The following is a 14,035-nucleotide window of genomic DNA, read 5'->3' as shown; positions in this document are numbered from 1 at the left end:
GGCAGGAAGGGTAGACTTGATGACAGAAAAGGGGTTGGTTTCAGGTACTAAAGATGGGAAGTGTGAGAATGAAGAGAGGAGGGTAGAAGAGATTTGGCAAGAAAGCCAGGAGAAGCAATGAAAATAAGAATGGCAGAAGACATTGAATTTGAAACTACAAAACATTCACCTTATTTTTCCCTGTCCTACATGAATGTACATGATTTTCCCTGGGCATAACCCTATCCAACATGAATGTATTGTATTATTTTCTATGTTACTTTAATATCTCATTTATTGCTTCACTAGGCACAATCTCTAAGAATAAACAGGTATAATTATAATATCACTTCAGGCTATTTTTAATGATTTTTTAGTTTGTTGTAGTTAGTGTACTAGTGAGAACTTGATTTTTCTTTTTTCTATGCAGCAGGGTGAAGATTTTTGTGGTTGCATATCTTTTTACACATTCAGACATTAACTATGAAACCATTCCAAAACACCCACAACGCATTGTTTTCCATTCAGAAAAACAAGTTCTAGCCTTTGAAACATTTATTTAAAAGTAAGGAGAGCAAGGAAGAATAAAAGTATAATCCGTGAATAAGCAATCACTAAACCTTCTATTGAGGAGACCTGCTAAGGCAAATGAGTCCAGCACATTGCCAGAGAGCCACTGTTAGAATCGAGTATGTACCAACTCTGTTCTTCACAGTGCACCACCTTCTAAAATACATCCTAGAACATTTTCCACAATTTTTGAAAGTAATTTCTACCTACTTTGCTTTTTACAACTGTTTACAGGCTGATTTAAAAGGATATTTCCTGTAAAACTCAGTTCTGATTCTGAAAAACTACAACAAAAAATCCCCTTTCATGTTCAACATAATCAAAAGTGGTGAATTTCATTCAAAAGCTATGTCCTGTGCTTTAGTGCATTAGCCCTGATTATCCCTAGATTCAACCCAGATGAAAGACAAGCCTGTGTGAGTTCTGGAGTTGTACACTAACACCTACTTAAGGCAAACTCAGGCTTGGTGACAGCAAAAGAGACATAAGTTTTATAACCTAAATGATGTGTGCTAATGTGTGAGGTGAGAAGGGTTTTGAATTTCAGAGATTATAGGGCTAACAAACAGAATCAATTACATTTTGCATGTAGATTAAGTTCTGATGCAGAATCACTTGAGTCATGAATGTTACAATGCAATAGCCACTTGACCACAACTCAGACCTCTGTCTGGTCATGTATATTTTAACTGTAATATCACAGCAAGAAATTATGTGGAAGCACAGTATTTACAGCTATTAACTGTATTAAGTCTATAGCCATAAGAAATAGTTTAGAAGATGTTGGGAAGACACCGTTTTTCAACATTTTTTTGGATAGAAGTACATCCATATTATTTATCATTAGTTACAGCTGTGGACCAGATAGTGAAGTATCATCAGTGATAAAAATTCTTCTCTTCTGTTTAGTCCCCAAATCTACAGTACCCATCTGTGTTTTAGATCATACTTGATACTAAAGCTCTTCATATATTTGCAATATCACAAAGCAATGCTTGTGAAATCAAGGAGACTGACACATTAAAAAAGTGATGTCATGTCTCCTGAGCAGAACCCTCTAGTTTTTTCTTCTTTGTTTCCACCAAGGTTTCATTTTATGTCTTCTCTTCTTACTCTTTTCATCCTGTTCCATATCTCCAGATATTGCACTGTGTTTCAGTAGTTAAGGCTTAAACTCAGGGTTCTGGAGATCTCAAGTTCCATTCCTGTCTCTGATCCTGTGGTTTTGAGTCACCTAGTAACTTGTCAGTGCATCTGTAAAGTGGAGTTGTTTGCATTTGCCCAGTAATGTGACATATTTTGAATTGAACTAAATAATTTCCTGTGTGATTATGAGATATTATTAAGTAACAAAGACTTCGTTTCACTGAACAGTCTAATTAGCTGGGAAATATTTTCGCTCAGACTGATGAAACGGAAACAACTGCATTTTTAGTAGATTTTTATGTAGTTAGATGAGTAAGCTGTGCTTTCATTCACTTCTCTTCTCCAAGGCAGGATCAGCTTTCCCTGTGACATTCCTGCAGCTTCTTGTTCAAACTTTTTTAAAAAGTTTGCAATGAGAATATATATGACTTTTTTGTCTAAGTTTTAACACTCTAATTGTAAAAAGAATCTGACTTAATTATGAAACCTGCCACTCCTTGCCCTCTCCATAATGTACTTCAAGAAATGTTTATTCCTGTATCTTCAGATATATTTGCCTGTGCAATATTTTTGCGCATGTAAGCCCTTTTTCAAATTTCTTCTCTCTAAACTTTTAGTTTAATTTTAAAATTGAAAGGTTGGTGCTTTCAATTTTACAGTTGCAGCATAACTTTATTAGTGCTGCATAGAAGAGTTCAATGCCTTAATTTGTAGCACAAACAAAAATTGTTTTTTGTATCTCCCAGCATGGCATTTGTTTTTATTACAGTTGTCTTCACAAATGTATATATGCCTGTGTTTATGCATATCTATAAACACTTGTCTGTATTTTGTCAGTCTGCATCTCCAGTTTGTCAAGATGATTTTGAATTCTGAATCTGTCTTCCAAAACTTTGTGGCCTGTTCGAGCCTGGTGTTATCCACTAATTTAGTAGTGTCCAGTCACAAGAAAAATACCTCCCACCCCCAAATATTGGATGCAATATTCCAGATACTATCTTAAAAATTGTGGAGGAAAATAATCACTTCCCTTAGTGTACTGGCTATACTCATGCTAAAACAGACTGGAGTACTGTACACCGTACACTTATTCTCTATACGTTCACTGAACTACTTTATGTATTTAACTACCCATCTACTGTGGTAGCTAATTCTCTTTAAATAATCTGTCTTCTTGGTCAAACCCTTTGAATTTACTTGTGTTGAATAGTGCTGATATTATTCATTTTACCACCAGGCAATAGAAAGATGGCACTGGGATGGACCCATTGATAAAGTTCCCAGGTACTGCTATGGTGAATTTGGTCAGGCATTCTGCACTGCTTCTGGGGTTTTGGCTGCCTGGTTTCAGAGCCAGCTTCCACAGTGCAGCTGACTGACTTTAAATCAAATTGCTGCAAGAAGCTTCAGTGGGGCTTGGCCTCCTCTATTTGCAGGAGCTGCTTCTAAGCTGAGTACTCACCCTTGGTCTCTACCTGAGCTATGCTGCAGCTTTGCCTCTACCTTTACACCTGCTGAGCTGATCTGGGTACAGATCCTTACCTGTAGATTTGAACTACTGGCTTGATCTTGGGCATGCCCTATCGCTATGGACATGTCTGGTGCTCACTGGACTGCTGGCTGTCTCTAGGTACCATCACGAGCTCATCTGTTCTGCTTGCCCATATGAGGTGGGACTGCACACCTGAAGTGCGCTGTCTTGCTGTCCTTGCCTGCCTTGTGGTGATGCTAACTTTTTGCCTCACCTTTCCTTATGCAACAGCTCCTCCTGCTGCTCTTTGATGCACATGGCTATTGTAACCTATGACTCAACCATAATTCTCCTTCTGGACTTCCACAATGTTGAGTATCTTTTGAAATAGATGTACTGATAGTAGCCTTTCTATAAACAGTGTATGGGGATACGTATGTACTTTGTTAACTGATTCCATGAGGATGGGGTGTTCAGGTTCAGCTAACACCCATCTGATCTCTGTGATGTTGATTTTGACTCATGGGCAGATATTGTGAAAGCTGGCTTGAGAGACCTCCATCTTCATCTGCACCATGGACTTCAAATGGGGTGCCTGACAATCAACATTGAGATAGTAAGGCTACACAATGCAATGGAGAACCTTCTTCACAGGTTCCAGAGTGCGATACGGTGACACTTAATGATAGGTATGAAATCACTACATAGAACATTGAAGTGATGTTCTTGAAGTCAGAAAGTTGGTTCCTGCTGTTCCACCCAAGTGCACAGCAAATATGACCCTGGGAACTGGAGGGTCATTTTCTGCAAGGTGAAGAAATTAGCTACCCATCAGCAGCTCACTTTGCCCCTTCCTGGAGAAAGAGATTGACCCAGGACTTTTTAGATAATTCCTGAGCATGAGCATAATTGAGAAAACAGCAGCAGCAGAATCAAATCCAGCAGCCAGAATAGCAGCAGTGTCAGTCAGCTGGTCAGCTAGTTGCTAGACAGGGTAGGATTGGCCTGGCTTTTGAGGTCTACAGTGAGTATAGGCATGTGAGTGACTCCAGGTCTCTTAGCCATGGAAACTAAGATCATTCCCTGGTATGGGCTACCAGGACAGTAGACAATTGCACAAAATAACTGCAAGTTCTGTAGTTTGTTACATATGGAATAAATTCTAATATACATAACCAATCAAAACTAAATTTCGAATAATTTCCATAAGCAGTTTGCTGACATGATCTGTGTTCAGTTCTCTAGTTGTACCTCATTAGGACAGTACTGTAGTATGTTAATAACTACTAACAGACGTTAGTCCGTCGTTAAGTACTTTCATTAAATATCCAACCTCTTCTGTTGAAACACCTCCAGCATGGATAGTATTTATACTGTTTGTTTAAAGCAGTCTCTATACTTACTATTCTACTTAATTAGATTCTGTAATGAATGGATTGTATTGCTACAAGTTGATGGATCCATTATCCTGATGATGCATGGATGCTATGGCTCTATTTTCCTGAGATCAAGCTAGGTAGTGGGGCCAAGCACATACCCCTTGGGCAGGTGTCCTAGCCCATGGTGGGGGAATTAGAACTAGATGATCTGTAAGGTCCCTTCTAATCCAAGCCATTATATGATTCTATCATTCTACAATACATAGAAACACACACAAGCACACACAGTCAGAATACTCAAGCACACAGTTGGCCATGCAGATCACAAAGACAGAAAAACCTCACCTTCTATAATAAGCTTTGGCAATTTAGCTAATGACACTATGAAACCATCAGAATTAGCAAGACACTTAAAATATAAGCACCCAGAACATGAAAACAAACCTCTACAATGTTTTCAGTAACATTTAAAGCCATATGACATTTAATCCAGTACTTTGCAAAATTTCACCGAACTTAATGACGAATTAAGTGTAGAATTAAGGAATTAAGTGTAGAAACCTCCTTCAAGGTTTCTTCCTTCACAGCAAAAGACAAAAAGCCACATAGCACCAGGGAAATGCTTATTTTTCCTGCCATAAAATGTAAAAATGACTGTGATAATGCACAGAAACCAACAGAGCAGCAAATTAATATACATTCCTTCGTCAGTAAACACTGTTGGAAGAAGCATAGAAAACACTGCTGACAGTTTGAAGAAACAAGTAGCAGTACAAATGACACAGTGGAAGAGGTTTCCTCTTTGGAGATAGATGAAAGTACAGACTTTTCTAAAATGCCTCAGATTTTGGTATTCTGTTGAATATTCTGTTTCTATTGAAAATTCTCTTTCAATAATGAGAGACATGAAGAACTACTTTCTGTGAGCCACGGAAGGAAAGATCTACCACAGTAAATTACTCTTTAATAAAAACTAATAAAAATTACTTATGGAAAAGCTGTGCAAGTGTAAAGACCAGTGGAACGGCTGCTTTGACAGGCATTCAAGAGAAGGATTCAGTGGTAAGGTTATATCCACAGCCATACATCTGCAATTAGTTCACCCTGGTAGCCGGAGATGTGCTATTGCAGCAAAGAAAGGGAGCCTGACAGGCACAAGGTGCTACACTAATGTGATTCATTTCATAAAAATAAGACTTTGAAAAAGTAAAATCTTTACAATAGTTTGTAATGACAGGGGTGTTGATGATGAAACACCATTGTATCTGTGGTGGGTTGACCTTGGCTGGCTGTCAGGTGCCTACCAAACCTCTTTGTAGCAGCTATCTGATAAAAAAAAGGACCTGACCCAGTATGAGAAGAGGTCATACTGAAGAGCAAGTATTTCTCATAAACCCAGAAGTGATAATTGTGCAAGTCAGGGAGAGATTAAGGCATCAGATATAAAAAACAAATCTAGACATGTAAAGTGGGACATCAGACACTGGAGTGCAAAACTGCAGTTCAGCAGCTGTATGACCCATCAAATGCAAATCCATTCTCCAAACTGAAAACACTGTATTTGAATCTTTATCCAATTTGCATGCTTAGATAAGTTGGCTGAGCTATCAACCACCAAAAAATGTAAAATAGCATAAATATTGAACGACATTATGATACTTGTCCCCCCGAGATAAATAGGTGAGCATGTGCTGATAACAGCTCATTGCGATTGACATTGCCTTGCAGATCTGAGGCTTTCAGGAACCCAGGAGAAGCCAACCAAGAATTGCAAGCTCTTGGGTCAAAATGGCCACAACTTTTGCCCTCCTTCTTCTATCAACTGCTATAATTGAATCCATGGCAGGAGTTCTAGGATTTGGAATTATCTTGGCAGTCAGTTTATCTAAGTGCATCAGGAGCAAAATATGGTCTCCATATGATATGATCATGATCTCTCTGAGTTTATGCAGTGTCATTTTGCAGTCCTGGACTATAGTGAATTCATTAATAAGTGTATATTGTGGTTCCTCCTATTATGAAGGAAATGCGTTTGTAGTTAATAAGACAGTTTTTGTATTTCTTGACTACTCTGGCTTCTGGTCTTGTGCCTGGCTTAGTGTCTTCTATTGTGTCAAGGTTGCCAGTTTTGCACAGTCCTTCTTCATCTGGCTGAAGCAAAGAATTGCCAGTCTTGTGCCCTGGTTGCTGATCACATCGTCGCTCTACTCCTTCACAACTGCACTTCCGTTCGTCTGGGGTCTCTACAGCATGCGCAACAACTTCACTGCTCCTTTAACCATGGCAAACTCTTCAGAAATGAGAGCCACAAGGAAGGACACTGTGGTTTTATTGATTGTTCTCAGTAATGCAGGCATAGTTTTCCCTTTAATACTGTCTATTGTTTCAAGTATTCTCCTGATTCGGTCTCTGTGGATACACACCAGGAAGATGCAAAGTAATGCAAGTGGCTACAGGGATCCCAGCTTAGAGGCTCATATGAGTGCTATCAAGTCAGTCTGTTCCTTCCTTATCCTCTACATTATATATTTTATTTGTTTGCTCCTCCTTATAAGTGATATTTTTTTACCTTTAAGCATCGGGAAATCCATGTGTACAGTTGTAACTGCTGCCTGTTCTGCAGGACACTCAGTGGTCCTAATTTGGAGCAATCCCAAATTTCGAGAGGTCCCAGCTAGGATTTTGCACCACGTAAACTGTCATATCAGAACTAGATCCCGTTAAAAGACAATGACTTAGACTGGATTTTCTAGTTTAGGTCCAAATTAACCAAACTGGAGTCACCACAGGTACAGAATAATAGAAGTCAGAATGAATAGATCAGGGCATCATGGAATCATGTAGAAGGTGGGAATTTGCTTTACGTGGATGGGATTTTTGGTTATGGAGAATTGTGTAAGTTCTGTCCTATTTTCAATGAGGATTGTCTGTGGAACACAATACTGTATTTGCTGTGCTTTCCTTGGAAATCACCACTGTTTCTCTGAGACAACAGAAAAGCAAGGCCAAGACTCAGACAAGAATGTCATCACCTGAAATGCTTTAAGTTACAAATCATGATACTAACAGAACAGATCATGTTTGTGCACAGGCAAGCTCAAAGTTTGTATGTGAATAGGACACTTGAAGGCTCTTTCTGGAGACTACAAGCCCATAATGAGGATGCTAAGGAACTCCCAATAATTTCAGAATTTCTTACTGATCCTTTTTGACTACTGTTGAAATCCAGAAAAATCTTTCTTGCTCCTAAAGGTATCTTTAAGATTCCAGTATGATTCAGTAGAGAATGACATGACCTTTTGAACTTCCTGCTCTTGCTGAAGTAGTAATCAGTGTCTGTGTTCCCAGCAAAAAGATACACCAGAAGACTCCTCAAAATCCTGTGACTGGAGCTAATAGGAAAAATCTCAGCACATTATTGTTACATTAGGACTGGAACTTTACAACCCTTTTCAGTTGCAGTGGGAGTTCACGTTCGTTTAAAGCGATTGTGACTGAAGTATATATGACTTGAGTCTTGAGTTGACGAAGCCCGTTCTGATTTAATGTATCTGGTTTTCATGTTGTCAATCTGTTGTCAATATGTTTGAAGGAACGTATCTGTATTTGAAGTGAGTCTGTGCCAGAATGGTTTTATTTTAAAAGTTTAAAAATACCAAGTTAAAGGATGAATTGTGTTGGAGTCTTCCTTCCCTGTAAAAATAAACTATTTCACAGGTGACAGCAGTGGCTTGCATGAAAACTTTTTTATGCCATTTAACAGAGCTGGTGAAAATTCAGGACAAGGCAATGATACTGTTAAGGTGGCCTTGTCACCAGCAGTGAAAAATGCTGGTTCTCAGCTTAGCACCACAAAACACGCATGTTGGGAGGGTTGGTCTATGTTCTGGCTTTCCGTGGTGTCCCCTCACTTGGCCTTAAGGAAGAAACCTCAGACCACTCTGACCACAGGAATAAGCAAGACACATGGGCTATGCTCAACCCATAAATCCTGTGTTTTCTCCTGCTCTGGGCTGAGCTATAAGGCACAGGGCTGATCAGCAGGGAGACCCTGGACAGCTGCTCTCACATAATTTGGTTTATGTTACATTACTCCACATTCCTTGTTGTCATGAGAATCAAAAGAGGTTCCTGTGCTATTTTCCTGGCTCTTTGAGTAGATCCTCCCTCCAAGGCTGTCTTTGCAGAGAACTAAATGGAAAAGTTAACTCTGCATTAACCTGCATCTTGGAATCTGAAAGGGAAAGTAGACGGAATATTGGAAGGCACCTTATAGGGTCAATCTTCTGGTAAACCTTTCTTTCTCTAACTGACCAACTGTATGGGGTCTGGCTGAACTGGAGTTCATTTCCCCACAGTAGCCCTCACAGTGCTGTGCTTTGCACTGGCAGCTAGAAGGGTGTTTGGGCTGCTGCTGAGCACAGCATCAGCGCTGTATTATTACTTCTTTAGTTGAGGGTAAGATCCTGGGAGGGGATCCAAGTAGGCCAGCTCACCCAAACTGATCAAAGGGATATTCCATACCATATGATGTCAGCTCAGATATAAAAGCTAAGGCACAGAGCAGGAGGGCAGGCATTCACTGCCTAATGGCTGCCTGCTGAGGAACCGTCACATGTACCAAAGCTCTGCTTCTCAGGAGTGGCCGACCATCGCTGCTCATGGCAAGTAGAGAATAAACCCTGCTATCCTTCGCTTCTGCACATGCAAGCTTCACTTTACTTTTTGCTTTAAATAAACTTCCTTATCCCAATCCACAAGTTGTTTTTTTCCACCTTACTTGCTCCCATGTCCCGCTGGGAAGGGGAGTGATGCAGCAGCTGGGTGGGCACCTGGAGTCCAGTCAAGGTCAACACACCACATCAGCTAACTCATTATTGTCATATGGATAAAAATATAGATAAAAATGCATTTTATAGCCAGTCTACTAAATCCTTGTGTCCTCTGATAAATTATTAAATAAATTGAATAAATCTTTGTTGTGGGAAAGAAAAAAGCCAACCCCTGTACTAGTAGGAAAATGATAGTTACTGGGATTAGGATCCTTTCGTGCCATGCATTTTGTCTGAGAGTAGGCATTTTTCTCTTTTACCTGTTTTGTTTGCAAGTTGGAAGTTCATTTGAGTTCACCATCTTGAACCTACCAGTTTGTAAACTGAAGAAAGTTTGAGTGTCATGGAATCAGACCCTTCTAAAACATCACCTTCAGCATCTTTATTGTTGATCTGAACGTGGAGACTGAGTGCTCCCTCTGTTAGTTTGCAGACAACACTAAGTTGGGAGGGAGTGTTGATCTGCTCAAGGGTAGGAAGGCTCTACAGAAGGATCTGTACAGGCTGGATCAATGGGCTGAGGACAACTGCATGAGATTCAAAAAGTAAAAGTGCTGGGTCCTGCGCTTGGGTCACAACAACTCTGTGCAGCCCTACAGGCTTGGTGAGGAGTGTCTCAAGAGCTGTTTGGCAGAAAAGGACTTGGGTGTGCTGTTTGACATCTGGCTGAACATGAGCCTGCAGTATTCCCAGGTGGCCAACAAGGCCTGTATCAAGATTAGTGAAGCCAGCAGGACTAAGGAAGTGGTACAGTAAAACAAATCCAGAAACAGAGTTCAAAGCTCATCCTGCTCTAACCCTAGCACTAGCAGATGATGCAAGTCACGGTGTCTTGTAGCTCTTTCTATTGAAGGTCCAGAAAAAAAAACCCACAAGATTTTCTAGGAAACTGCTCAAATATAGCATAAAATACAGATTCTAGCATTTGAACCAAAGGTCTTTTCCCCTAAAGAGACTTTCCTGGATTTTCTGTAGTTTATGTAGAAACTTTTCTTTTTGCCTGAAGAGCAAGTTCATCATAACTACTATGTGATTTGATTTCTGTTCCCTGAAGGAGAAATATTATAAAATTGCACCATTATGATTGTATTTTAACAAGGTATACAGCCTTTAGTTCCTTTGCATTGGATGTAAAGTAAGTTCCTTCTGTCATACTGCACGGGACTGTGGACTATTGGACACTGATAAAGTCATACACAGAAATGGTTCTGAACAAAATGATTAAGCAACTGGGCTACATTCAGAGATTCAGTTTTGTGATCATATAAACACGTATTTTGGTTGGCTATAGATGGCTGGTAAATCAATAAATCCTTCATAATGATATAAAATTATCCGTGATAAAAATGATCAATGAATTAATGAAAGAAACAAGGACAACAGCCCACATTTATTTTCTAAACCACAGCCTGGTCTCTTTTTCAATAACAAAACATTAATTTGATTCTAGTCATTAACTTAATGCAAGAAATGCAAATATCTAAGTAAAAATCACTACAGGATCCTTCTCTGATTTGCATACCTATAAGCATAGCTGGAATTTTCACCACCGAAATTCTAGAAGACATGCCACAGACTCTGTTTTCAATGCCCATCAGAACACGGTTCTAAGAACTGGGAAAATCTGTCACCATTACACAGATACTGCTCATTCCTCGCACACCTTCCCAAAATGAACACTACATGTGAAAACCAACATATACATGCACATGTACATACTGGTAACTGGACATCTTATATGATGGTTCTTTAATACCTCTGCACGTGCATATAGAAATATACATCTCTTAAAAGGCATAATTTCTTCATCACAGTTCCTTTTCTTTCATACTCATGGGGCTTAATTTGAGAAGATATGGAAATGCAAGTGTTACTCATGCCTACAGCAGAGGATCTGATATGGCAGGTTGCCAGAGCCTTACATAGGCCCAATTTTGTTGTTTATTTAGGCCAATTCACTAATTTCTCTTCACATCCACCTTCCTACACTTTATTTAAGCAGTGAAATGTCTTAGAACACTATCTTTGTTGCATGAAGGAAAGTTAAAATGATGAAACCTACACCTAGCCTTTGAATTATTTTCAAGTATCCTATGAAATGGAATTATTTTCCTTCTTTTTCTACACCCAGAACACTACACTAAGCTCAGAGATGAAAAATGGTATTTCTGTTGTCTTCAAGCTGTTGCAAGGATATGTGTTGAATTAATCTAAAATGCAGCGTAGACAGAAATTTCGGTTCAATGTGACAGTATATATGTGTTTGTGAAAGCCCAGGAGTAATTAACATCAGTCGCTCCAAAAGTGAAGGAAATTTCTGCTAGAAAGAATTGTCAGCAAAACAGTTTGCTTTTAACACAGTCACAGTAAGAGTGTATGTATAAGTACATCTTACATTCATATGGATTCCTAGATCACTTATTTTACAGGGCAGAAATAGAGACTTGAATGGACAACCTCATCTTTCCCAGTAAAAAGCCGAAGTGACAGACATCAGCATTATCGGTCTAAGAGGAAATAGCTACCAAATTCTTTTCTAATGTTGTCTGAACAAGCGCTAAGGTCCCACTGCAGAGGAATAAGACATGAAATAACTAGCACTCTCAAAACTGGGAAGAGAGCTGAAAGGGAAGATGAACATGACACATACTAAGTGCAGGACCAAGACAACAAAAGTGTCAGAGAAAAGCTGAAGAGAACAACATAGATTATTGTATAACTGGTTACAAGAGACCAGCAGTACAAAGGGAATTAATTAATTAATTGGTAGAACTTTCCTTAATTATCTGTTGATTTCTCTCAGCATCTGAGTACATGTTTCTTCACCATTTATGTTGACATCACCACAATTTTCAACTCTTGGACAGGCCAGATCATCAGTCTTCAGTGTTTGACACATTCCTTCCAACCAGCAGCAGGAGCAAAAGAACACATTATGCATCCCTATGGGGATCCAGTCACTTTGCTTTATCAAATCAATTTCATACAACCTCCAGAGCCTTGGTTATTGGTATTAGTTAGGCTGACTCTATTCTAGGTGTATGATTTTCAAGCAAGTGGATACAAGTTAACTGGTACAGCTTGCACTGAATTCCTGATTTTTTTATTACCTGCTCTTTGTGGGCACAATACGGAATTGTAGAGGAAGATGATCTACAGTTTAAACATAGAAAGAGTTGAATGATCCCAACAGGATATGCAAACAGCCATTTACTGTAATTTGCATCCTTGTGATTGCTGGTTGGGCTTTTACAATCAAAGCATGCTATCCTCAGCTAAGAGAAATAGAAAATCTATTGTATTTTTGAGGCTTTCCTGGATATCCACAACTTCGTCTTTTTCTGAGTATGTACCTTAAGAGCAAAACTACTATCCTGATTTTAGTTTAATTAATGCCTATATGTGGATGATACTTGTGAAAGGTGATAACTTTACACAGCATCTTGAAAATAGACCTAATACATGTTTAGAGAATATAAAAATACAAAAGCATCAAAACATTAGTAAAAATAGATTAATCATACCTGATACTTAAATTTTCATAGCTGAAATTATTTCCTTGTAAAGATATAGTCATTCTCTATTCTTCAAACTTGAAAATTTAATGATTCAATCAACCATACTTAATAGCAGAATTTACAACTCTTGAACAGATTTTCTCCTTCTGTATATCAAGACGTGTGACATAAGGTTTGCTGCAAATTCCATTTTCCTTGACAGAAGAATATGCCATGGAGAAACTCAGTGCACAAAAAATATTTACTTCAACGTCTTTTATTACTTAGGCTGCTATGTTATTAGAACTCATTTTTCATTATTAAATAGCTATTCACAGGACAAATACACTTATCTTCTTGCATAGTTCCCTCTCTCTTTCTTTCTCACACCCTACAAGCACATACATATGCTCACTCACAGTAACCTGTAATGGAATGACAAAAGGAAAACAGATTTAAATTATTAGCAATAATCAATCACAAGTGCTGAAGGAAGAAGCTATGCAAACATTGTTAGCAGCAGGAGAATGTTGATTAATGACTGATTTGCATCCTCAGATCACATCTGAAATCCCTTTCTTAAGCTAAAACTTTGGTGTTGTGCTAGTTGGGCTGGAGAAACTGTGGTTTTGAAGACCAGCTCCAGAAAGACATGACTGGTTTTAGTCATGTTTAGACTGTTTTTAATTTGTACTTTCAAATTCAGGGATGAAAGATTTAAATATTTAGAGAAAAAGTTTAGAAAACTTATCTTACAAAAAGGAACAAACATAGACATACAAGCCACCTGGTTCCTACTGAAGATTGAATCATTTTGATCTTGAGAACTGAGATCCTGGCACTTATTAAAAACTAGAAGTGACCTCACAATTCTCTATAGCCAAGGTCAGAGCATAATGCACCATAATTTATGCCAGTTTTCAGCAGTCACTGTATCAGTTGTTCCATTTTTAGCTGATTGCATACTCATCATGAAATCCTGGACAGCTATCTCAAGTTAATTTTACTACAAATGACTTGAATAAATAGTGATTTCATGACTACTTGGAATTAACAAAAACTTGAGGGGAAAAAGACTAACAGAGAATCATATTAAAAGATTTTTTTTAATGATTGCTTTAAGGAAAAATGAAAGAAACAGTAGCCACAAAAAGAAACTCT

At 38.6% G+C, this 14,035-nt stretch overlaps 1 protein-coding gene across 1 annotated transcript; it reads left to right on the top strand.

The window, feature by feature from the left end:
• Positions 1–6,333: 6,333 nt before the first annotated feature.
• On the top strand, positions 6,334–7,269 carry LOC113951836 (taste receptor type 2 member 40-like). The gene has a single exon (XM_027653356.1). It carries the CDS (start codon positions 6,334–6,336, stop codon positions 7,267–7,269), a length of 936 nt encoding a protein of 311 aa, XP_027509157.1.
• Positions 7,270–14,035: the final 6,766 nt, after the last annotated feature.

Source organism: Corapipo altera, unplaced genomic scaffold (genome assembly GCF_003945725.1).
Source record: "Corapipo altera isolate COAL_440 unplaced genomic scaffold, ASM394572v1 61, whole genome shotgun sequence".
Taxonomy (NCBI): Eukaryota; Metazoa; Chordata; class Aves; order Passeriformes; family Pipridae; genus Corapipo; species Corapipo altera.
Note: the sequence above shows the minus strand (reverse complement) of the source record. Positions and strands in the feature narration are given on the sequence as shown.

What these genes read in the sequence shown, in the direction of transcription:
- LOC113951836 (XM_027653356.1), top strand. Translation starts at nt 6,334, where the DNA reads ATGGCCACAACTTTTGCCCTCCTTCTTCTATCAACTGCTATAATTGAA.